Source organism: Bemisia tabaci, chromosome 8 (assembly GCF_918797505.1).
Source record: "Bemisia tabaci chromosome 8, PGI_BMITA_v3".
Classification (NCBI taxonomy): domain Eukaryota; kingdom Metazoa; phylum Arthropoda; class Insecta; order Hemiptera; family Aleyrodidae; genus Bemisia; species Bemisia tabaci.
This window is the reverse complement of record NC_092800.1, coordinates 9,464,755-9,492,235: the sequence shown is the minus strand read 5'-3', so window position 1 is coordinate 9,492,235 and position 27,481 is coordinate 9,464,755. Positions and strand designations below refer to the sequence as shown.

At 41.0% G+C, this 27,481-nt stretch overlaps 1 protein-coding gene across 2 annotated transcripts in view; it reads right to left on the bottom strand.

The window, feature by feature from the left end:
* Positions 1 to 13,875, bottom strand: part of LOC109034354 (uncharacterized) — a 52,780-nt gene extending 38,905 nt beyond the window's left edge. For both annotated transcript variants that reach the window (XM_072303792.1, XM_072303793.1), the window contains exon 1: positions 13,042 to 13,875. In XM_072303792.1, coding sequence (XP_072159893.1) covers positions 13,042 to 13,162 — 121 coding nt within the window. In that variant the 5' untranslated portion in view covers positions 13,163 to 13,875. The remainder of the gene's footprint in view (positions 1 to 13,041) is intronic.
* Positions 13,876 to 27,481: the final 13,606 nt, after the last annotated feature.

The window sequence follows — 27,481 nt, the reverse complement described above, 5'->3', positions numbered from 1 at the left end:
AGAGTTGACTTGTTCGATCCTAAATGGTAGTGAAGTGATTACTCATTGTTGCCAACGCGTTGTTACCAGTATTGAAGAAACATGTGAGTTTTTTGTTTTCTGTACTTGATGGCGTGTTAAAATGCAAATTTTATTGATATTATATGTAATTTAAGAGATATCCTACACATTTCTCATGTTTGCCTTTATTTATGTCAAGAATACTTTTACTGAACGTCGTCATTGTTAGTGAATGAAATAAATGAATTTTCATATTCAAACTTTAAATCCTATCCTTTTCATGTTTAGATCTGTAGACATTTTTTTTGGCATATTCTACGATGCTGTATTTTATCACTCAATGAAAGATTTCTGACACTAATAATTTCTTTTCCATCCGGTTCTTATCCGGTGTAGCTGTTGCTAACGCGTTGTTACCTGTATTGAAGAAACAAGTGAATTTTTTGCTTTCTGTACTTAATGGCGTGTTAAAATGCAAATTGTATTGATATTATATGTAATTTAAGAGATATTCTACACATTTCTCATGTTTGCCTTTATTTATGTCAAGAATACTTTTACTGAACGCCGTCATTGCTAGTAAATGAAATAAAAGAATTTTCATATTCAAAATTTAAATCCTATCTTTTCATGTTTAAATTTGTAGACATTTTTTTTGGCATATTCTACGATGCTGTATTTTATCACTCATTGAAAGATTTCTGACACTAATAATTTCTTTTCAATCCGGTTATTATCCAGTGTAGCTGTTGCTAACGCGTTGTTACCTGTATTGAAGAAACAAGTGAATTTTTTGCTTTCTGTACTTAATGGCGTCTTAAAATGCAAATTGTATTGATATTATATGTAATTTAAGAGATATTCTACACATTTCTCATGTTTGCCTTTATTTATGTCAAGAATACTTTTACTGAACGCCGTCATTGCTATTAAATGAAATAAAAGAATTTTCATATTCAAAATTTAAATCCTATCTTTTCATGTTTAAATTTTTAGACATTTTTTTTGGCATATTCTACGATGCTGTATTTTATCACTCAATGAAAGATTTCTGACAGTAATAATTCCTTTTCAATCCGGTTATCATCCAGTGTAGCTGTTGCTAACGCGTTGTTACCTATATTGAAGAAACATGTGAGTTTTTGTTTTCCGTACTTAATGGCGTGTTAAAATGCAAATTGTATTGATATTATATGTAATTTAAGAGATATTCTACATATTTCTCATGTTTGCCTTTAATTATGTCAAAAATGCTACTACTAAACGCCATCATTGCTAGTGAATGAAATAAAAGAATTTTCATATTCAAACTTTAAATTCTATCCTTTTCATGTTTAAATATGTAGACATTTTTTTTGGCATAATCTACGATGCTGTATTTTATCACTCATTGAAAGATTTCTGACAGTAATAATTCCTTTTCAATCCGGTTATCGTTCAGTGTAGCTGTTGCCAACGCGTTGTTACGTGTGTTGAAGAAACATGTGAGTTTATTTGTTTTTTCTGCTTAATGGCGTGTTAAAATGCAAATTGTATTCTATTATATGTAATTTAAGAAATATTCTACACATTTCTCATGTTTGCCTTTAATTATGTCAAAAATACTTCTACTAAGCGCCATCATTGCTAGTCGATGAAATAAAATAATTTGAACACCTTGGATATGGTATATGAGGCTTTCACTTTCAAATTTACAGGAATACGAGCAGAGCTTTTGAACAAGTTTGCCCGACTCCTTTTTCCTGACAAGTTGTTCCACCATCTTAAACTCAGCTCAATAGACACTTCCGATCCCGTCGGGTGTTACGGGTTAGTTGAGATAACGGAAAGATTTTGCCTTCTCCTAGAACGTGTCGCAGACGAGCACGAAATAATTTACTTCCTAAAGCAGGGGTACAAGAAAGTAGACGAAGAGGACTGGAAGATATGCAGACTTTTGAGTGCAATTCGCATAGTTTTATACACCAGACAGAGGAGAGCGGCTCTCTATCGTAAGGATTTCGTATAAATAGTATGCATTCTCTTCTCAGTATCGCAAGGAAGAAATCATGATTGATAAAATAATTCTCATCACCATCATCATTGCTGTTGTTGGAGTGAAATCCTCACTGGTGGAAAACTCATCCGAAGCAAACATCACAATGTGCCCGGTCTGTCAGGAAATCAAATGCGCACCCTCTACCTTGACGGACGTTCTTATCCCTCCTGCACTGTTCTCGACAACACTACCTCTTCACGTGCAGCCTAACGACCCGCGTTGATCGCAATTGGGTGGAGTTTAATCAAGTTCCTTCCTCGCCCCACTCAACACTGTGCCGTGACAAAAAACACGACACGATTGGTGAAGCTCAAATTAGTCTCCTCCCCCAACGTTGCCCTTGCCGCGGAGCGTGAGTTACCACCAGTGCTTAGTGAGACACGATTAGGTACACGTCTTTTGTCTTTATAGAAGATCCCGCGCAGTTTTATTAAGATTCAAAATGCGTTGCGTCATAAGTCTACACGAATTTAGAGCCAACACAAATAATATAATTGTAAAAGAGTGCAGTATAGCCACCGTTGACGGTAAGGGGATTTACCATTGGGTAGTGAAATCACCATTTGACTTTACAGAGTTAAACCGTGCGCGAAGAAGGGATGCCCATCATGTAACACAGTTTGTGCACGGTCTGAAATGGGAAGACGGAGAGGTAGAATACAGAGATTGGAAAATGAGCCTATTGAATTTTACGGACAAAGCCTCAACGATCTATGCCAAGGGAACAGGAATCACCAAGTTACTGTCACAGCTCACCGGCACTTCCGTTATCAACTTGGAAGATATGGGATGTCCTTCGCTCAAAGATTTGACTGGCCCTCCGCTCAAGTGCCTGCACCATACAATAAACAACCAGTCTGACGTTACTTGTACGTTAAAGAACGTTATTTCAGTGCGAGATTCGCTCATAAACTATGAACATTTAAGCCACGTATCTGGTACCAGAGTTGACTTGTTCGATCCTAAATGGTAGTGAAGTGATTACTCATTGTTGCCAACGCGTTGTTACCAGTATTGAAGAAACATGTGAGTTTTTTGTTTTCTGTACTTGATGGCGTGTTAAAATGCAAATTTTATTGATATTATATGTAATTTAAGAGATATCCTACACATTTCTCATGTTTGCCTTCATTTATGTCAAGAATACTTTTACTGAACGCCGTCATTGTTAGTGAATGAAATAAATGAATTTTCATATTCAAACTTTAAATCCTATCCTTTTCATGTTTAGATCTGTAGACATTTTTTTTGGCATATTCTACGATGCTGTATTTTATCACTCAATGAAAGATTTCTGACACTAATAATTTCTTTTCCATCCGGTTCTTATCCGGTGTAGCTGTTGCTAACGCGTTGTTACCTGTATTGAAGAAACAAGTAAATTTTTTGCTTTCTGTACTTAATGGCGTGTTAAAATGCAAATTGTATTGATATTATATGTAATTTAAGAGATATTCTACACATTTCTCATGTTTGCCTTTATTTATGTCAAGAATACTTTTACTGAACGCCGTCATTGCTAGTAAATGAAATAAAAGAATTTTCATATTCAAAATTTAAATCCTATCTTTTCATGTTTAAATTTTTAGACATTTTTTTTGGCATAATCTACGATGCTGTATTTTATCACTCATTGAAAGATTTCTGACAGTAATAATTCCTTTTCACACCGGTTATCGTTCAGTGTAGCTGTTGCCAACGCGTTGTTACGTGTATTGAAGAAACATGTGAGTTTATTTGTTTTTTCTACTTAATGGCGTGTTAAAATGCAAATTGTATTGATATTATATGTAATTTAAGAAATATTCTACACATTTCTCATGTTTGCCTTTGATTATGTCAAAAATGCTTCTACTAAACGTCATCATTGCTAGTCGATGAAATAAAATAATTTTCATATTCAAAATTTAAATCTTTTCCTTTTCATGTTTAAATCTGTAGAAATTTTTTGGGCATATTCTACGATGCTGAATTTTATCACTCGATGAAAGATTTCTGACATTAATAATTCCATCTCAATCCGCTTATCGTCTTTACCTTGAGATTTAAAAACAATGCATCTAGATACATTTTCATAAATTCTAAATATTTATTTTAGTCAATAATCTTTCCGCGAATCCAGGCAAAGTGTCGAGTTCCATAAACTCGTGTGGAGCGGTAAGGAGATATTTAGAGGATTTTATGACCTATGATTCACTCCACTATGCTTCCGTGAAGATTAATTTTCATAAGAAAATCCGCAGGATTGAATGGGGTGATCAGTATGAGAAATGTAATGTGCTCATTTCGAACGCGAATCCAGGCGAAGCTTTCAAGATGCTTAATTTTAAGCTGCTGGTTTGTTACCCTAAATTAATGTTAAGCTTTAGGTTTCATGCCCCTGCCCTATCACCTTTGTTATAGATGGTATCCCTTAATATGTGCTTCAGTTTCCAGAAAAAGAACAGTAAATATAGGTGAAGTACATCACTTTTGAACACTAATATTATTCACAAATTTTAAGGTAAGAATGGCAAAAATTTGATTTGGGAGGGGCTCTTATTAAAAAAAAAAATTTCCGGACCCCCCTCTGGGGCCTTTGGGCTAACTCCGCGCAACCAACGATTTTGTACCCACTCTGCCTCTGCTAAGAGGATTAGTAAAAGCTCAATTTCGACCCGAACCTACACGAACCGTTGTTTTCAAATGGTGTTCTTTGGCTTTTATTTTTTCCAAGTTAATAATTCTATTTCGGCGATTGATACCGTCAGTGGGTCTAACACGAGCCTCGGGGGTATCATGAGCCGTTTGGAGATTTTTTATTTTTCTTGCCTGTGGCAGCACTGTCGCGAATGTAAACAACGAAAACAACAACATGATGTGATAGTGGCGTGTCTTGGCGGAATTTCAATGGTATAGGTATAAGAGTGATGAGTAAATGAATCAAAATGAGTTACGAATAAAATTGCTTTTATTCTATAACACAAGGCACGCACATAACCGAGTGGCTCACGCCATGCCAGCGTGTGCTTGCATTCCCTGTTTGATCTTAAGAAAAATCGGCCATAGAATGTATGAACTGCGGGAAGAGTCGCCCTGGCATCAGTTGGGGGCAAAAGCTCGGCTCAACTGTGTCCCTTTTAGCGAAAAAGCGGGTTCAGCAATCCCTTCGAGACTAGGTTGCAAGCGAAAACACGGGGAAGCAGACGTCTATGGATACGAGGCCCGCTGGTGGAAAATTCCCCCGCTCGGTCGGAAGGTATTTGTACGGCCTGTTGCAGGCGGAAAAGGTCGCCCTGGCATCGTTTGGGGGCTAAAGCTCGGCTCAACTGTGTCCCTTTTTGCGAAAAAGCGGGTTAAGCAATACCTTCGAGACTGCGTTGCAAGCGAGAACATGGGAAAGCAGACGTCTGTGGATACGAGGCCCCTCAGTTTATAACGCTGCTTGCCCCCCTCGGTCGAAAGGCATTTGTATGGCCTGTTGCAGGCTGAAAAAGTCATCCTGGCATCGGTTGGGGACTAAAGCTCGGCTCAATTGTGCCCTTTTAACGAAAAAGCGGGTTAAGCAATCTCTTGGAGACTGGGTTGCAAGCAAAAACACGGGGAAGCAGACGTCTGTGGAAACGAGGCCCGCTGGTGGAAAATTCCCCCGCTCGGTCGGAAGGTATTTGTACGGCCTGTTGCAGGCGGAAAAGGTCGCCCTGGCATCGTTTGGGGGCTAAAGCTCGGCTCAATTGTGTCCCTTTTAGCGAAAAAGCGGGTTAAGCAATCCCTTCGAGACTGGGTTGCAAGCGAAAACACGGGGAAGCAGACGTCTATGGATACGAGGCCCGCTGGTGGAAAATTCCCCCGCTCGGTCGGATGGTATTTGTACGGCCTGTTGCAGGCGGAAAAAGTCGCCCTGGCATCGTTTGGGGGCTGAAGTTCGGCTCAACTGTGTCCCTTATAGCGAAATAGCGGGTTAAGCAATCAATTCGAAACAGGGTTGCAAGCGAAAACACCTGGAAGCAGACGTCTGTGGATACGAGGCGCCTCACCTTACAACGCTGGTGGAGGCTTCCCCCGCTCGGTCAGAAGGCATTTGTATGGCCTGTTGCGGGCGGAAAAAGTCGCCCTGACATCCGTTGGGGGCTAAAGCTCGGCTCGCCTGTGTCCCTTTTAGCGAAAAAGCGGGTTAAGCAATCCCTTCGAGGCTGGGTTGCAAGCGAAAACACGGGGAAACACATGTCTGTGGATACGAGACCCGCTGGTGGAAGCTGTTTCCGCTCGGTCGGAAGGTATTTGTACGGCCTGTTGCAGGCGGAAAAGGTCGCCCTTGCATCGTTTGGGGGCTGAAGTTCGGCTCAACTGTGTCCCTTTTAGCGAAAAAGCGGGTTAAGCAATCTCTTGGAGACTGGGTTGCAAGCAAAAACACGGGGAAGCAGACGTCTGTGGATACGAGGCCCGCTGGTGGAAAATTCCTCCGCTCGGTCGGACGGTTTTTGTACGGCCTGTTGCAGGCGAAAAAAAGTCGCCCTGGCATCGTTTGGGGGCTAAAGCTTAGCTCAACTGTGTCTCTTTTACCGTAAAAACGGGTTAAGCCATCCTTTCGAGACTGGGTTGCAAGCAAAAACACCTGGAAGCAGACGTCTGTGGTTACGAGGCGCCTCACCTTACAACGCTGGTGGAGGCTTCCCCCGCTCGGTCAGAAGGCATTTGTATGGCCTGTTGCAGGCGGAAAAAGTCGCCCTGGCATCGTTTGGGGGCTAAAGCTCGGCTCAATTGTGTCCCTTTTAGCGAAAAAGCGGGTTCAGCAATCCCTTCCAGACTGGGTTGCAAGCGAAAACACGGGGAAGCAGACGTCTATGGATACGAGGCCCGCTGGTGGAAAATTCCCCCGCTCGGTCGGATGGTGTTTGTACGGCCTGTTGCAGGCGGAAAAAGTCGCCCTGGCATCGTGTGGGGGCTAAAGCTCGGCTCAACTGTGTCCCTTATAGCGAAAAAGCGGGTTAAGCAATCAATGCGAAACAGGGTTGCAAGCGAAAACACCTGGAAGCAGACGTCCGTGGATAAGAGGCCCCTCAGCTTATAACGCTGCTTGCCCCGCTCGGTCGGAAGGTATTTGTACGGCCTGTTGCAGGCGGAAAAAGTCGCCCTGGCATCGTTTGGGGGCTAAAACTCGGCTCGACTGTGTCTCTTTTACCGTAAAAACGGGTTAAGCAATCCCTTCGAGACTGGGTTGCAAGCAAAAACACCTGGAAGCAGACGTCTGTGGATACGAGGCGCCTCACCTTGCAACGCTGGTGGAGGCTTCCCCCGCTCGGTCAGAAGGCATTTGTATGGCCTGTTGCGGGCGGAAAAAGTCGCCCTGGCATCCGTTGGGGGCTAAAGCTCGGCTCGCCTGTGTCCCTTTTAGCGAAAAAGCGGGTTAAGCAATCCCTTCGAGGCTGGGTTGCAAGCAAAAACACGGGGAAACACATGTCTGTGGATACGAGGCCCGCTGGTGGAGGCTGTTTCCGCTCGGTCGGAAGGTATTTGTACGGCCTGTTGCAGGCGGAAAAGGTCGCCCTGGCATCGTTTGGGGGCTGAAGTTCGGCTCATCTGTGTCCCTTTTAGCGAAAAAGCGGGTTAAGCAATCCCTTCGAGGCTGGGTTGCAAGCGAAAACACGGGGAAACACATGTCTGTGGATACGAGGCTTTTACATAAGAATCGATAGTCAAATCGCAAATTCCTCACACATGAAACTTCTCCATTGTGCCTAAGTGACTCTTTCCTTCAGCGGACACTTTCAACGTACGTCGGACAGATCATTAACCCGTTCACTGGCTTTGTCCATTACAATGGGCATTACATTTCGGATGTTCAAAACTTGCGCCAATTCAAGTGGGGAGCTCTGATTTGACGTGAAGGCTTTCATATGCATCCAGTAGAGGCCCTTGACAAGTGCAGCTCTCAGTCAGACTTTTTGGTACTAACTATAAGATCCTTGAATGTCAGCGATTTTCAGTTTTTTCATAGAGATCAAAGGGCCTATTTATGTTGATATTGCATGTGTCTGAAGAGGTTAGGTATTAATTTTAAGGTTCCACGCAATCTATTACACCTCTATGAAGATATTCCCGCGCTCAGAAGTTTATTCGGAAAAATTTGTGAATCGCTACTTTTTTAAAAAGTAATGTCCATTGTAATGGACAAAGTCAGTCCATGCCTTAGGTGCAGGCAGTAGGCATGTCAATACATGTGCGAAGTTTCTGGTTTATTTTCGAGTGATACATATAATTCTGCCGTGATAGCGAAGAGAGCCGTAAGAGCAAAATTTTCGAAGTTTTCTTCAAAATTCGTCTAAACTCTTTTAGATGAAATTACTGAGGCAGCTAAAACAGCAAAATGCATCCTAATTTAATGAAAACGAGACGTATGCAAAAGCCGTAAGTGCACAAAAAATGACATAATTTTTTTCAAGACAGCCGTAGTTGCATGAGAGCCAATGAAAACAGTGCTTTCCAGTAAAGTGCCGCCCTCTTCTGCCAATTTCTAACCTGAAAATGTGTTTGTTGTGCGTCCAAGACGCAACCACGAAAGAATGCAGAAGATAGCACTTACAGCTGTCTTGCCTAACAATTAACCTAGCATGAAAATGAAAAATACCCTTTTTATGTAATGGAAATAAAATCCGTCGATTTTTAATCATCCATACGATTTCTAGGAGTCTTCCGGGCGATCAGTGGCAACTTGACAAAGAACGGAGGCTTCTTTCAATAAAATGTTCCGGTCAGAAGCTTCTGAGCCCGTTTTCTCAAAACTTCATTTTTGCACTTACGGCTCTCTTCGCTGTCACGGCAGAATTGTGCAACATATTGCCTCGAGGCAAAGTGCCATTAAGGAATACTGAAATTACTGGATAATTTAGATGGCTCCGATCTGGACCTTTCTGATAAGGAACAGGATGCACTTTTTCCCCAGCCTTTAAAGATACGTCACGTGCAGCGAAACGCATTTCGAAACATTTACATGCCCCCACCCTGATGGAAGTCCACCTCATGCAGGCTCCTGCGGCGGGAGGTGAGCTCGTGCAGAGGGACGCGAAACAAAGGTACAGTTTCGGAAATGCCATAATGGACCACAAGACAAGATACGGATTTCAGCATTCTGATTCATGATTCCTAACCAAAATTTTACGTAAAACACGATGCGCACAACGAAAATTACCGAAATCGATACCTTATTAAGATATTTAATGATTCTTAGTGCGTGAATTCAAACCACCCGCTCATGAAAACTCGATGCTATGCGTGATTCACATCGCGCGCTAAACATTATCATGACAGTCTCTGCGATATAAAAATCTGGCAACCTCAATATTGACGCTTTGGCTCAGTTATAGCAAATTGCTAATAGTTTGAACAACACATGGTGGGAAATGAACGTTTGCTCGATTGAGCGGCTCGCTGAAACCGTTGTGGTGCGCGATTTGACTCAAGTAGAGCTTTGAGTTTCTTGTGAGCGGGCAGTTCAAATTCCTCGTAACCAATGTGTAATAAAAATGTTCATAACTCCGTCAGGAGTTGATTTCAGTAATTTTCATTGCCCGAATCGTGTTTTGCGTGAGATTTTGGTTAAGAAACATGTATCAGAATCCTTTAATTCGTACCTTGTCTAGTGGTCCATTGTGCAACATAATGCCTCGAGGCAAAGTGCCATGAAAGAATACTGAAATTACTGGATAATTTAGATGGCTCCGATCTGGACTTTTCTGAGGAGGAACAGGATGCACTTTTTCCCCGTGTTCAGCCTTTAAAGATACGTCACGTGCAGCGAAACGCATTTCGAAACATTTACATGCCCCCACCCTGATGGAAGTCCACCTCATGCAGGCTCCTGCGGCGGGAGGTGCACTGAAAAAAGAGTTTGATGCGCAGAACGAGAATCTAGTGCGGCGTACCAGAATTTTTTAGTTATAAACTGACGTCACGTACTGGTTTATGCCGCGCACCAAACAAGTTTGGTAAGCGGCACGATTCATCTCGTTTACACCATCATCCACGGCAAATCATTCCGAGCTGTTACAAAAATGGCCGTTGCGTTGAGGTATCAACTACAAAGGTTTCGGACCCTTTTTCGGGTGCGTCAATTTAAAAGTCCCCGCTTTAATTTAAATGATTATTCTATTTTCCCGCTTCTTGGGTTGATAGTGCTGCTATCTTTAATAATTGATGTTTTTGCTATGAACAGTAAGTAAGGCAGGTTGTTGTTGGTCTGGATTGTTATCAGTGTCTTCGTCATCAAAACATGCCAATATTCTTTCTTGTATCTCTTTGACTTTAAACATTTAATTCTAATTTCACCCTATCTCATGTTTACTCTAGTATTCAACAGTTTGTTACATTACTTTTCCTAACATCGTGTCTTATGTGTGGAAAACCGCGATCGTACCAAACCGAAGTTCCGGCCATTACCAAGTTCATATCACTCAGATCCCTCACAATACATAATATCGGTAGTTTTTAGCATGTTTATTCGTTAAATATAATTACAATCAAGGATATATTTATCTTGAACATGTTCGAACCTAATTGGTTTTGTGATGCCGTGAAGTTTTGAAGCTACTCTAGCTCCTAAGTGCACTTGCCCACAATGTCGACCGAGACCTTAATCTCTTTGATTGTTTGTTTTCAAAGTAAGATTACTTTGTGCTTTTTCCATTTCCTAGTTGTCTAGAAGTTTTCATTTTATAATCTTTTCAAACGAAATTTTACTTCGCTTTTCCCTTGTCCACCTCTGAGAATGTTAAATACCAGGGCAAGATGTTGATGGATGCATGATACGCTAGATTGCCTGGGTACCATGATTTACTTGATAATTTTCCTATTTCATCTAAAACTCTCTTATACCCATGAAAATTCAATGTTTTGTGCTTAGAACTACAGAGAGATACATCAATGCACCAAAATATGTGCTCAACCGGAGAAATTCTTTAAACGCTTTTCTTCTATGATTTGGGATTTCCTGAGCGACTGCGCTAAACAGTTTCAAGGCTAATAAGGATACTTATTCCTCTCTCTATTAATCGTTAATTTGTAAATAGAAACTGTCGGTCTTGGCTTTAGATTGAATGATGAAAAATACCACCCTTACTCACCATCTTGTGCCCCTGAGTAACATTTTACATGGTTACCTTATCAATATTCATTACCTACTTTAACGCTCCAAGTAATCGCTTACAACCAGCTTCTATTCTGTACCCTGTGATTTTTGTGATTTCCTATTACTCGAAAGTTCTTGATCAATGATTGCTAAATGGCTAGTGTAAAACATCAGGTTGACAGCTTTTCTCTTGTGAGTTAGAGTTAGCATTACTCAAAATCAGTGTTTCTTATGTTTTCCTTATTCATCCTTCATATCCACCGTGCTCATGAACATAGGTTTTTTTACACCATTACCTTTCTTGAAATCTGATTCTTAAAGTAAATGTGTCAGTCTACTGGACATTTTACTAAAAAATCAGTTCACAGAAATTATCATCGTTATGGATCTACCTACATTGAAATTCTTTGTACCCAACTGCTGTCAGATCTTACTACTGGATTTTTCAAATTGTGAAGCCTGAAGGTGAGTATCTGCTATTAAGCATCTTAAACTGTATCTTTTCTTCAAAAATGTGACATATATTCTATTAGCCAAAGTGTAAAATCACGTATCTCCATTATGAAATGAGATCCGAGAATGTTAGTATTTGCTCCGCCTGGCTGATTGAGATTCATAAACATTCCGCGAGGCGCAGCACCGCGCAGCGCTGTACCAAACGAGTTTCGTGGCGCGCGCCATTCGAATTGGTGGCCGCCACTAGGCAGCTCCGTACAGCACCTCAAACGGGTACCTACCACACCAGTTTCGTATAGCGCGTTATATCATTTTTTTCAGTGTGAGCTCGTGCAGAGGGACGCGAAACAAAGGTACAGTTTCGGAAATGCCATAATGGACCACAAGACAAGGTACGGATTTCAGCATTCTGATTCATGATTCTTAACCAAAATTTTACGTAAAACACGATGCGCACAACGAAAATTACCGAAATCGATACCTTATGAAGATATTTAATGATTCTTGATGCGTATATTCAAACCACCCGCTCATGAAAACTCGATGCTATGCGTGATTCACATCGCGCTCTAAACATTATCATGACAGTCTCTGCGATATAAAAATCTGGCAACCTCAATATTGACGCTTTGGCTTAGCTACAGCAAATTGCTAATAGTTTGAACAACACATGGTGGGAAATGAACATTGCTCGATTAAGAGGCTTGCTGAAACCGTTGTAGTGCGCGATTTGACTCAAGTAGAGCTTTGAGTTTCTTGTGAGCGGGCAGTTCAAATTCCTCGTAACCAATGTGAAATTAAAACATTGATATCTTCGTTAGGAGTTCGTTTCAGTAATTTTCGTTGTGTCAATCGTATTTTACGTGAAATTCTGGTTAAGAAACGTGTATCAGATCGCTCAAATTTGTACCTTGTCTAGTGGTCCATTATTTCGCGTCTTCGCTCACTCGAGGTGACAGGAGGTCACCCGAGCTCACCTCCCGCCGCATGAACACACATGAAGCGGACGTCCACCACCAGGGCAAGATATTCAACAACGCGTATTCAAAACTTCCCAATCTGAGCATTTTGACGGGGCTATTCAAATGAAAATCTCAAATCGTTTTACCTTTCAACACTCCCAACAGTATTGATTGATCGGTCGGGTATGGATTCGTTCTCTGAAGTTTTCAGGATCTACCTTAGTTTTTGGGTAAGATAATTTCTTATCCAGAAATCCGTCATTTGTTTTCATACAAGGTCGGCCGTTTTACGCTGACAATTCATTACTTATCCGTTTGATCACCTACCTACACTATCGTAAACATTTTGGGCAGATATGTGACTATATTCTTAGAAAAGATTGACTGGTTATAGCCGATCTCGCAACTTTGCGATCTTCGTTTGCTGTTACGTTTATTTGTCTGGAAAACTACCAAAGATCGAGAAACGCCTTCGCACTTACCTAATTTCTGCACTAGCGTGCTCCTTTTGGCAGGCTCCTCTACATTTTTCAATACGGAAACGAATACTTCAATGCAGAGATTGTACAAACTGCGAGGACACTTGAAATTCAGAAAGCTCATTTATGCTGATTCAAATAACCGTTAACTTTAGGACTACTCAAGTTGACTGCATTGGCACGGCTCATGACAAAGCAACGGAACGACAATACGGGGGGTTGACGCGGTAGCGCGAAAAAGTTCAAGTTCAAATTGCTTCATTCATAAACGGACCCCCAGGGATCGATATCGGATCCCTCCGGTACCATGCTTCGCCGACCTGTATAACCGGAATGGGAGTTTATACAGGGTGAACGAGCGGTGAGGGTGCTCCCTCACTTCTCGCGAGAAATACGGCAGCGATTGCATGAAACGAAACGAAATCACGCACGATGAAAGCCTTTCATTTGTTTCAGGTAGAATTGAAACGCTTAAAAACGAAGTTACAATGTTAACAGGAGCTTATCCGATTAAGGTGATTCGATGGATGCCACATTTTGTGTCAGAACGGCATGCGATATATCGCATCAATTGGTTCCATTTTTCGGCTACTCGTCATTTTTCTCGAATTTTGAGACATGTTGACTTTTGATACGATGCTCCACAGCATCCCACATCTTGATGGGCACTCTGTTCTCTCCGTGAGCGGCCCCAACCCCCCTTCCCAGCACATGTTTGCGGAAATGTTCCGATCCTTATTTACAGAGACCAGCTAACTTCTGCCAACCGCCGCCGGACTACGAAGGGTTTCGCAGACGCCGTCCTAACCCCATCCCTGCGGGTTACGAAGCGCCGTCTCCCATGCCGGGCCTTCCGCGGTTCCCCCGCCCTCCCCAAGGCTCCCTTCTCGAGGCTATCCGCCCTTGTTAAGAATGCTCGAGCCTTTGGTCCCTTGCTCTCCCGTCCCACCACAGTCTCCGCCGCCAGCCAACCCGTGGTGGTCGGAAGACCCCTTACGCGAATTCGGATTCGAACGCTTTTTCCCGCGGACTCCCCCTGCCGTGCCATCCCCTCTGCCGTCCGTGTACGAGCTAGACCCGGGCAACCCCCTCCGGAGCACCTGTGGAACCGCGAAAAATAAAAAAGCTAATCAAAATATTCACATAAATGAAGTGAAAAGACCTAAATTTCATCAAAATTCGATTTCTGTTCCGGATAAATAATTTGCTGTCTACATTTACTTCTACTCCTTTCATACCCATATTATAGTTATATTCTAGTCATTATGAATAAATATACCATTGAAAAATGCCCGGCATTAGAACCAGATGATGATGATGGTTTCGTGCCCATTGACTGGGAGAAGGCAAAACGCGAATACGCGGACTATTTATTAGAGGAGAGGATCGAGAATCATAAAAAAATTCTTAGCCCTTCAAAATTCATTTAAAACACCTATCAGAACGAAACCATTTACGATGTTTTGTCCAACATGTATCATTACGAATCTATCGGTCTATCTATATCCAATTTTCCTCTGCTATTTGTGTTTCTGTGATGATATGGCGTTTGCAACACGGGAAAGCACATACCAAGGGCGGCGAGGATGCCTGCAGCATGACCGGACATGAGACAGAAAGACAGGTGGTCACTCGCCCATCGGCCAAACCACCCCGAATTCTTCTCATAGCCGCCCGAGTTTTTTTTATGGGCCGTTATCACTGTCCCGCTGCACCGTGCATCCTCGCTTCCAAAACCACGGGGGGCCCAGAGAGGCTTTTAGGCTCTTTCGAGCTACGGGGCCAACACTGGTCAGCCCAAACTGACCAGTCAAAAACCGCGCCTTTGCGGGGGCCCCAAATCAGCCGCTCGACCAGGGGCCAACCCGCCTGGTCTACGACCACAGCGTTCCCGAGGTTGCAACGCCGTGCCGCAGCATCCCTCTCCCCTGACCTAAGACAACCAATGGCCAACTTTGGGGGTTGTCCGGCGAAAATGGCAAAAGGGAGGACGATAGGAGTCCGGGGCCTCCCCGAAAGAGGAGGCCACGAGCAGGGTGAAAATGCCGACTTTAGCCCAGTAAATTATCCAACAGCGTTGCATGATTGTGCAGAAAAATATGAATTAAATTACAGCGTTGTGTAGGGATTATTATTCAATATGGCAACGCTGTAAAAAGACAGTATTACATGTTGCCCCTTCAATATGCGGGTTATGCAATGGTGTAATAATGCCCCTTCATTTTGCGGGTTATGCAGTGGTGTATTTTTCAAGATGGCGCAGCAGCGTTGCCGAACGGGGCACGTAAATAAATGATTTATTTATTGGTGAAATTTTGCAACATCGCATTTTACAGTGTTGCCAGATGGGGCAAGAAATTAGTTGATTTTTCCGTACAGTGTTGCCAGATTGTGCAAAAAAAATTCGGATTTTCGGACTTGTAAAATTTTTCAGTTTCGAGCGACCGTATCTTACCATATGTGTCGGTATCTGATACTGTAGATTAGGGTCTGATTCGGGAAAATTGAAAATTTTTCGGAAAATCACCCTCGTCCGATCCGGCGCGGACCGATGCGATTCTTTTACGCTATTGAAGATCGGAAAACTGTACGGACCGAATTTCGATACGAGTTTTGGTTTTCGAGATTTCGGACTTGTAAAATTTTCGGCTTCGGAAGACCGTATCTTACAGTATGGGCCTGGTATCTGATACTGGAGATTAGGGTCTGATTCGGTAATTTCAAATTTTGTACTAGTGTGCGCTTGGAATGGATATTGCAATGTTCAGCAGTTTGACGAATCAAAAATTTACAAATCAACTTATATCGAAAGAACAACTGAAAATATGAGGGCTCAGAAACTCGTCACTCAACAGGTCAGTAAAAGTGGGCGAAACAGTACATGTAGAAGCGAAAGTACATCTAAAAACGACAAAAATGATGAAAAGACAATTAGAAATGACAGAAAAGATAAAACAACAACTAAAAGTGACAGAAAAGATGGAACAACAACTAAAAATGACAAAGAAGACGGAGGAACAAGTAGCTGTATCAAAGGAGATGCAAATAACAGTAGAATGAAAACTACTGACCATGAAGGTGAAGATGAGTCCGATGACGAAGGAGACGAGGAAAACCTGTTGAAACAATTCAAGAAACAAATAAAAAGATCCGCTTCATTCAATGCTATGCCTCTTGCTGAAACAATGGAATATCTGAAAAAGAATCGAAATCCAATGATGAGCAATCGATGTATTGCAGAAGCCCTTCGTGGAAGAATTGTCCCCGCCTTAGACAAAGAATTTTTGAAACGGTTCAAAATCGAAGAACACCAAAGGAACTCTTCTATGTATGAAAGAAGCTTACTGAGAGAACTGAAAGCTCCGAAAAGATCTTCGTTCCAACAATCTCGGAACCACCAAAATCAACCGGCATCGCTCAAAGTGGTATTTTCCAATTTTCCTGATAATTGTGACCTGAATGCAACCGTGTATCCTGAACACGTTGGGGAGGAAAATATAACAATTTCTTCTGTCATTTCGAAAGTACTCTCAGAAATTAACCATCCGTTTGAAGGTAGTTTTAAAGTACAGAGTAGTCATTTCGGTAATGTTCTTCGTCAACACTCAGTTGCATTTGCAACAAAAGATCATGTTACACCGCATCACTTCTTCCGAAAAGAAACTAATCATACAAGTGATCCTTGCCTCTTTCAAATTTGCTACGGTTGTATTCCTAAAGCATACGAGACGGAATTAGTCCATTTATTTAACATTTCAATCAAAGAGAGCATCAAGAGAAAAGAGAAAAATATAAGGTTCATAGAGGGAGAGATAGAAACGACATTTGTTTCATTGTGGTTAGTCACCACTCAAGATTTGTGCGATTGGGACGAAGAGAAGCGTAGAACAAAACAAAAATGCATCTTAGCATACCTTTTCTACAGAATGAAGAACATCTGCCAAAACATGAATGGAGTTGAGCTTAAGGTGAAAAATCCATCTGAAAATAAATACACAGAGTGTCTCACTAAATTTCAAGAAATTTGTGACAACATCTGGAGATTGGCGAATTTTCAGTTGGATAGGCAAACTTGTACACTGTCAAAAGCCGTGATGGTTTATATTAAATTGAATTTCCAAACCATCTACGACGTTTTGTCGAGCATGATGTCTCATTACGAATCCATCGGTGACGTTACAAAACAAAAACAAACCCAAACAGATATATTAACATGGTTCAGATTCTTTAGAGAAACCAAAACCTATCACTATTTATCGCCGAACACTTCTGAAGCTGTGTATGTTGTCCAGCGACAGATTGTAGATCAAATTGAAGATAATTATACAAAAACTGGAACAGTAGTTAACATAAGTGGTCAATCCGAAATTCCCAAAGGAAAACAACTGAAAAATTTCACATACCTCTCCAGCGTTTCGGTAAAGACTTTATTTTCTGAATACATAAAGAAATCCAAGAGTGTGCAAAAAAAATTGCTACACAGTCTCAATTCATTTTTAATTTTAGTGTTTGAAGATCTCATAAGTTTCCTATCCAGAAACTTTTATATGTATTTACCATTTAAATTGAAAATGACACATTTAGAAACTTTTATAAATTATCACATGCAGAAATTAAAAATTACGCATTTCACAAGCCAATCTCTAAATGCATCCGTCTCAGACCCGAAAGCTGCGAAAATTTTAAGACAAAAACTGGTGCAAAAATTGAAAATAGCATTTGGAAACCAGAGAGTCCGACCGGAATCTATCGTAGTTCAAAATTTTGACGTGGGAATTATGGAGCATTTTTTGAAATATTTCATTGCCCTCGTTTCATATGCAACAAGTTTAATTCGTCCTTGCGATGTAGACGTAAGCAATGACGAAGTAGAGCAAATTGTTCGTCAAACCGATCGATCCGCCTACGCGAGATATCCTGTGGACGAGAAAGGAAAGAATGATGAATTGTGGGGGAATTTCATCATTGGCAATATGGAAAGTTTCATCGAACAAAGAATGAATACGATGGACTCTTTAAATTTTCATTCGACGGATCAATTCGTGCATGATAGTGATGATAGTGATTTCGATTATGAATCTGAGGTTGAAAGAATGGAGTGCTCGGAAGATTCGCTAGATTCGTTCGAGAGTGACCAGAGCGATGAAGAGGAATGCGAATGGAATGATAAAGAAGAAATTGATAACGTTGATCACGTCGTTCTCGATGAAAGCGCCGATCGAAAAAAGCAACCTTCGTCATATACGTTCGTTTCTGACACTGAAAATGATTCTTCTTGTGATATGCCAATGCAACGTGGTAAGAAATCGAAAATTTGTTACAATATCAAACCTCGACAAAGAACGAGCAATCGGTCCCGAATAAAGAACAGGAATGTTACCAAAAATGAAGAAGTTTCAAACGTGAGAACAATCGTTGAAGTTCCAAATCGCACGGAAATTATCACCCCTATGTCTGAAGGAGCGAAACGAAAAGCCAATTTTAAAATGGAAAGACGCCGGAAGTGTAAGCTTTGTAATGTAAAATTATCAAAAGAAGTTCTCTTGCTTGAAGAGAAACTCGCTGTTTGCACCTGCCTGGACTGTTTTGCTCAGCTAAATAATCTTCTTCGTGACAAGGGCGGAGACGTTAACTCAGTTCTATCATTTATTGCTGAACGCATTAAAGCAAAAGCTCGAGCCCCCGTTGCTTTCACAGATGACGGTAAATTGTTACTCGAAACAGATATTAAATACATGGCGCATACTAGTCGCAAGAATTACAATCTTTATAGTGAAGCAAAGAGAAATTCAAATACCAATAGTTCTCCTACAAATAGTCACGATAAGGAATTCCACCAAACACCGAACGAAGTTGATACAGAAAATATCCAAATCTTACGTGAAAAAGCACCAACTGATGAAACCAATGCGACAGTGGATGTGTCCGCGTCTGAATTGATGATGCCCAACGTCACGTCGATACCTTCATTCGATGAAGTTGAAATGGCAATCGCTTCAATCATTCCAACAGGAAATGAGTACAACTCGGGATTAGTGGCCGAATCGATGGAATTCATGGATCCAACATTCATCTTGGTACGTCGTTCAACTGAGATATTAAGTAATGTAATGTAATGGCAATAAGTCCAAAAATTTTAATTTAAGTCAAAAACTGAAGTATTATCTTCTGCCACAATAAAAAACGCTAACGCCGACGGTCAAGATGCCATTCCAAAGATGACGAATGACAACAAACAATCTATTGGGCATAGTAAAGAGGAAAAAAAAGCAAATTCTCATGAAAAAACAACTGAAGGTAAGAACGTCACGGAGAAGTCGCGAAGTTCAGGGAAAGTTGGCACATCAAAGATTGACAAAAAGAGGCACTTGGAGGAATCGATTGCTGAAGATCACAAAAGAGCAAAACGTGACGAAAAATCAGATCCAAGAAAGATGGATCAAAAAATCATCACCGAGACGTTTAAAAACGCTGATAGCGGTAGCACATCAAAGACTGCCAAAAAGAGGCACTCGAAGGAATCGATTATACATGCTGAGGATCACAAAAAAGCAAAACGTGACGAAAAAACTGGCAAAGGAAAGAAGGATCAAAAAATTGTTACCAAGAAGTCTAAAAACGCTGATAGCGGTAGCACATCAAAGAGTGATAAAAAGAGGCATTCGGAGGAATCGGTTGTACATGCTCAGGATCACAAAAGAGCAAAACGTGACGAAAAAAAAGATGAAAGAAAGAGGGATCAAAAAATCGTTACCGAGAAATCTAATAATAGGTGTAATAATGCCCCTTCATTTTGCGGGTTATGCAGTGGTGTATTTTTCAAGATGGCGCAGCAGCGTTGCCGAACGGGGCACGTAAATAAATGATTTATTTATTGGTGAAATTTTGCAACATCGCATTTTACAGTGTTGCCAGATGGGGCAAGAAATTAGTTGATTTTTCCGTACAGTGTTGCCAGATTGTGCAAAAAAAATTCGGATTTTCGGACTTGTAAAATTTTTCAGTTTCGAGCGACCGTATCTTACCATATGTGTCGGTATCTGATACTGTAGATTAGGGTCTGATTCGGGAAAATTGAAAATTTTTCGGAAAATCACCCTCGTCCGATCCGGCGCGGACCGATGCGATTCTTTTACGCTATTGAAGATCGGAAAACTGTACGGACCGAATTTCGATACGAGTTTTGGTTTTCGAGATTTCGGACTTGTAAAATTTTCGGCTTCGGAAGACCGTATCTTACAGTATGGGCCTGGTATCTGATACTGGAGATTAGGGTCTGATTCGGTAATTTCAAATTTTGTACTAGTGTGCGCTTGGAATGGATATTGCAATGTTCAGCAGTTTGACGAATCAAAAATTTTTATTGGATATTTACAGTTACAGTTACAGTTTCAAACAGTTCGCGTTTAGAAAACGCAAACACGTTTCGAAAACGCAAACTATGCCCAATGGATTGTTTGTTGTCATTCGTCATCTTTGGAATGGCATCTTGACCGTCGGCGTTAGCGTTTTTTATTGTGGCAGAAGATAATACTTCAGTTTTTGACTTAAATTAAAATTTTTGGACTTATTGCCATTACATTACATTACTTAATATCTCAGTTGAACGACGTACCAAGATGAATGTTGGATCCATGAATTCCATCGATTCGGCCACTAATCCCGAGTTGTACTCATTTCCTGTTGGAATGATTGAAGCGATTGCCATTTCAACTTCATCGAATGAAGGTATCGACGTGACGTTGGGCATCATCAATTCAGACGCGGACACATCCACTGTCGCATTGGTTTCATCAGTTGGTGCTTTTTCACGTAAGATTTGGATATTTTCTGTATCAACTTCGTTCGGTGTTTGGTGGAATTCCTTATCGTGACTATTTGTAGGAGAACTATTGGTATTTGAATTTCTCTTTGCTTCACTATAAAGATTGTAATTCTTGCGACTAGTATGCGCCATGTATTTAATATCTGTTTCGAGTAACAATTTACCGTCATCTGTGAAAGCAACGGGGGCTCGAGCTTTTGCTTTAATGCGTTCAGCAATAAATGATAGAACTGAGTTAACGTCTCCGCCCTTGTCACGAAGAAGATTATTTAGCTGAGCAAAACAGTCCAGGCAGGTGCAAACAGCGAGTTTCTCTTCAAGCAAGAGAACTTCTTTTGATAATTTTACATTACAAAGCTTACACTTCCGGCGTCTTTCCATTTTAAAATTGGCTTTTCGTTTCGCTCCTTCAGACATAGGGGTGATAATTTCCGTGCGATTTGGAACTTCAACGATTGTTCTCACGTTTGAAACTTCTTCATTTTTGGTAACATTCCTGTTCTTTATTCGGGACCGATTGCTCGTTCTTTGTCGAGGTTTGATATTGTAACAAATTTTCGATTTCTTACCACGTTGCATTGGCATATCACAAGAAGAATCATTTTCAGTGTCAGAAACGAACGTATATGACGAAGGTTGCTTTTTTCGATCGGCGCTTTCATCGAGAACGACGTGATCAACGTTATCAATTTCTTCTTTATCATTCCATTCGCATTCCTCTTCATCGCTCTGGTCACTCTCGAACGAATCTAGCGAATCTTCCGAGCACTCCATTCTTTCAACCTCAGATTCATAATCGAAATCACTATCATCACTATCATGCACGAATTGATCCGTCGAATGAAAATTTAAAGAGTCCATCGTATTCATTCTTTGTTCGATGAAACTTTCCATATTGCCAATGATGAAATTCCCCCACAATTCATCATTCTTTCCTTTCTCGTCCACAGGATATCTCGCGTAGGCGGATCGATCGGTTTGACGAACAATTTGCTCTACTTCGTCATTGCTTACGTCTACATCGCAAGGACGAATTAAACTTGTTGCATATGAAACGAGGGCAATGAAATATTTCAAAAAATGCTCCATAATTCCCACGTCAAAATTTTGAACTACGATAGATTCCGGTCGGACTCTCTGGTTTCCAAATGCTATTTTCAATTTTTGCACCAGTTTTTGTCTTAAAATTTTCGCAGCTTTCGGGTCTGAGACGGATGCATTTAGAGATTGGCTTGTGAAATGCGTAATTTTTAATTTCTGCATGTGATAATTTATAAAAGTTTCTAAATGTGTCATTTTCAATTTAAATGGTAAATACATATAAAAGTTTCTGGATAGGAAACTTATGAGATCTTCAAACACTAAAATTAAAAATGAATTGAGACTGTGTAGCAATTTTTTTTGCACACTCTTGGATTTCTTTATGTATTCAGAAAATAAAGTCTTTACCGAAACGCTGGAGAGGTATGTGAAATTTTTCAGTTGTTTTCCTTTGGGAATTTCGGATTGACCACTTATGTTAACTACTGTTCCAGTTTTTGTATAATTATCTTCAATTTGATCTACAATCTGTCGCTGGACAACATACACAGCTTCAGAAGTGTTCGGCGATAAATAGTGATAGGTTTTGGTTTCTCTAAAGAATCTGAACCATGTTAATATATCTGTTTGGGTTTGTTTTTGTTTTGTAACGTCACCGATGGATTCGTAATGAGACATCATGCTCGACAAAACGTCGTAGATGGTTTGGAAATTCAATTTAATATAAACCATCACGGCTTTTGACAGTGTACAAGTTTGCCTATCCAACTGAAAATTCGCCAATCTCCAGATGTTGTCACAAATTTCTTGAAATTTAGTGAGACACTCTGTGTATTTATTTTCAGATGGATTTTTCACCTTAAGCTCAACTCCATTCATGTTTTGGCAGATGTTCTTCATTCTGTAGAAAAGGTATGCTAAGATGCATTTTTGTTTTGTTCTACGCTTCTCTTCGTCCCAATCGCACAAATCTTGAGTGGTGACTAACCACAATGAAACAAATGTCGTTTCTATCTCTCCCTCTATGAACCTTATATTTTTCTCTTTTCTCTTGATGCTCTCTTTGATTGAAATGTTAAATAAATGGACTAATTCCGTCTCGTATGCTTTAGGAATACAACCGTAGCAAATTTGAAAGAGGCAAGGATCACTTGTATGATTAGTTTCTTTTCGGAAGAAGTGATGCGGTGTAACATGATCTTTTGTTGCAAATGCAACTGAGTGTTGACGAAGAACATTACCGAAATGACTACTCTGTACTTTAAAACTACCTTCAAACGGATGGTTAATTTCTGAGAGTACTTTCGAAATGACAGAAGAAATTGTTATATTTTCCTCCCCAACGTGTTCAGGATACACGGTTGCATTCAGGTCACAATTATCAGGAAAATTGGAAAATACCACTTTGAGCGATGCCGGTTGATTTTGGTGGTTCCGAGATTGTTGGAACGAAGATCTTTTCGGAGCTTTCAGTTCTCTCAGTAAGCTTCTTTCATACATAGAAGAGTTCCTTTGGTGTTCTTCGATTTTGAACCGTTTCAAAAATTCTTTGTCTAAGGCGGGGACAATTCTTCCACGAAGGGCTTCTGCAATACATCGATTGCTCATCATTGGATTTCGATTCTTTTTCAGATATTCCATTGTTTCAGCAAGAGGCATAGCATTGAATGAAGCGGATCTTTTTATTTGTTTCTTGAATTGTTTCAACAGGTTTTCCTCGTCTCCTTCGTCATCGGACTCATCTTCACCTTCATGGTCAGTAGTTTTCATTCTACTGTTATTTGCATCTCCTTTGATATAGCTACTTGTTCCTCCGTCTTCTTTGTCATTTTTAGTTGTTGTTCCATCTTTTCTGTCACTTTTAGTTGTTGTTTTATCTTTTCTGTCATTTCTAATTGTCTTTTCATCATTTTTGTCGTTTTTAGATGTACTTTCGCTTCTACATGTACTGTTTCGCCCACTTTTACTGACCTGTTGAGTGACGAGTTTCTGAGCCCTCATATTTTCAGTTGTTCTTTCGATATAAGTTGATTTGTAAATTTTTGATTCGTCAAACTGCTGAACATTGCAATATCCATTCCAAGCGCACACTAGTACAAAATTTGAAATTACCGAATCAGACCCTAATCTCCAGTATCAGATACCAGGCCCATACTGTAAGATACGGTCTTCCGAAGCCGAAAATTTTACAAGTCCGAAATCTCGAAAACCAAAACTCGTATCGAAATTCGGTCCGTACAGTTTTCCGATCTTCAATAGCGTAAAAGAATCGCATCGGTCCGCGCCGGATCGGACGAGGGTGATTTTCCGAAAAATTTTCAATTTTCCCGAATCAGACCCTAATCTACAGTATCAGATACCGACACATATGGTAAGATACGGTCGCTCGAAACTGAAAAATTTTACAAGTCCGGAAATCCGAATTTTTTTTGCACAATCTGGCAACACTGTACGGAAAAATCAACTAATTTCTTGCCCCATCTGGCAACACTGTAAAATGCGATGTTGCAAAATTTCACCAATAAATAAATCATTTATTTACGTGCCCCGTTCGGCAACGCTGCTGCGCCATCTTGAAAAATACACCACTGCATAACCCGCAAAATGAAGGGGCATTATTACACCATTGCATAACCCGCATATTGAAGGGGCAACATGTAATACTGTCTTTTTACAGCGTTGCCATATTGAATAATAATCCCTACACAACGCTGTAATTTAATTCATATTTTTCTGCACAATCATGCAACGCTGTTGGATAATTTACTGGGCTAAAGTCGGCATTTTCACCCTACTGCCACGGGACTCTCGTTGCGACTCTCCTAGGAGACAGATTTCTTTTTTTTTTTGGAGACTTGCTCTGACTGTCGATTTTTATTCTGCTCTATTTTGATCTTGATATATTTTTTTTCTGAGTTCCCTTTTCATTTTCCTGAGTTTTTTTTTTTACTTTGTTCGCCGCTGTTCATATTTTTTTCTACACATTACATTTGATCTACCATATTTCCGGACTTATATTTTTTCCATATCATCCCAGATTTTCCCCCATTGCCCATTACATTTCTTGTGTACAATTTTTGTGAAAATGGCCGGAGAAACGTAAAATGAGGGCGACGATTTATCTGACCCACAAGCAGCTACTCGAACCATGTTACGAGCCAGGAGAACCCTCTGTTTAGACGCTGTGCGCACCATACGCGACCTAGGCCTGCCGCATCCCCTGCACCCAGCCCAATTGTGTTAGACTCTCCGAGTCCTCCTCCAAGCTCAGTGGAAACGGTGCGCCTCTCTCCCAACAAGGAGCCACCCACGTCTCGAACCCCCCCCCCCCCCCCCCCCGGCGCCATTGACAGATGCGGCTGTCCAGACACCGGTTTGGATGATGTTCTCCCTGCTTCCGGGATGGGAGCAAAACAACTATCTCAAGAAAAAGGAGAGGTCTGCGACCCGCGCCAGCTAGGACCAGCCAGACCAAGGCACGAGGGACGACACCGAAGCAGCAACTCGCACAGACCAAACCGCTCGTCCCAGCGCTGGTCATCCAGGAGAGTGATCCGCGTCTGCGCCGGACGATATCAACCTCGGACCCCCACCTGCGGGCCGATTATTGAAATTTATAGACAAAGCTATAGACAAAGAAGACAAAAAGGATTTGCAGAGATCCTATTGGTGGAAGCGGGTGGTTGTAATGGACAAAGGAGATAGGTCATAGACTAACAAACGGCAACCGACAAGAGACCCGACAGTTAGTCTATCATTTCCCCTTTTAGTCTGCAAAGACCACCTGTTTCGACCAATAAGATCACTTCATACTCCCCATGTCTTCTTTGTCTATCGCTTTGTCTATCAATTTCAATAATCAGCCCGCAGGCGCCACAGTTGACCGACGACGCCTACGAGGAGGCACCCGCAGTAAATCTTAAATGTTAATGTAACCGCATGTGATAATTGTTAAGCTAACACCTGTTGTGGTAACAACTGATGTGACTTGCTGTGATATATATTCATTATACGTATTGTGATATATTCAAGAAGCTAATTTTCTCTATGTTTCTTCATTTACCTGTCATTTCCTTATTGTTGTAGTGAGCCCTCACGGCGGGCGGTATATGTTCGCGCCGCGAACAAGCGATTCTTTTAGCACCGGCGACTGCTCCGCTATCTTGCTACGTCCGCACGTCCGCCTCCCAAAGAGTAGATTTTCAATAGCATTGCCTTTTTTTATGCACATAGGTAATTGACAACATAGTGGTCTTATCAAAAAATCATCTTCCACGGTTGGATCAATTATAGATGGTGAAATTTTGTATCACCAAAAGACGCTAAAGAATGTTTAATTACCTATTGATTGTTTCAGTATCACATGGCGGAGACATGCGCCGACAGAAAACAAATTGCTCAAAAAGCTCATGAATATATAAACTTCATTCCAGTCAGGGATATACCCCACGTCGAATGTAACGATGACTGGAACTGATAAATAAATAGTCATGAAACTTTGTACAACCAAATAAAATACCTAAGCATTCTTTTTCAATTTGTCCTGCTTTACTTTGAGCTTGTGTTAGTGTTGAATTTAGTCGAATTCTTTGTATAGTTATGGGACATTTACTGATTTCTCTTTTAAACATTGTAATTAACTGACCGTTAAAATATGTGTAAACATGTCTGTATGTCTCCTGTGCCTGTCATCAAAATTACCATCAAAATATTTGTACACGTGAGCCACCCTCCGCTCGGTTTCGACTTGGCCCGCGAACTTGTAGCTGTGCTTGTTCAAAGCTGCGGAGATTTGCTCGGCACCGCGAACTTGTAGCTGTGCTTGTTCAAAGCTGCGAAGATTTGCTCGGCACCGCAGAAAGTGCCGAGAGTCGGCAAAACGTGTTCCAGTATTTCTGTGTTGAATCGACCGCGGCCTGTGCCTTTTCTCGGGTCGCAGTCTGTGAGATGGTAGGATTTTGTTGATTTTTTAAACGGCTTATGGCTGTGCGCACCAAAAGACGCTAAAGAATGTTTGATTACCTATTGATTGTTTCAGTATCACATGGCGGAGGAATGAGCCGACAGAAAAAAAATTTACAGAGTTGACCATCAAAAAGCTGATCAGAGTAACTTCATTTATGTCGGGGATATTCCCGACCTAGAGTGCGATGACGATAACTGGGACTCACCCACGATATGCCTCCTATTAACACTATTGTTGCCAAGGAAGAAGCTGGCCTCACTATTACATTCTTAGGCCCCAAATATACCTACAGTCCACTTATTTGTGTCGGAATTCAAGCCCCCAAGATCGATATACCTTTCGATTTTTTAGCGGCCCAAACATGTGTGATTGGGAAGAAGAGAAACGCAGAGCAAAACAAAAATGCATCTTGGCATACCTTTTTTACAGAATGAAGAACGTCTGCCAAAATATAAATGGAGATAAACTTAAGATGAAAAATCTATCTGAAAATGAATGCAGAGAGCGTCTCACTCAATTTCAACAAATGTGAAAATATTGGGAAATTAGCGAATTTTCAATTGGAGAGGCAAACCTTCACATTGGCAAAAGCCGTGATGTCATATATAAAA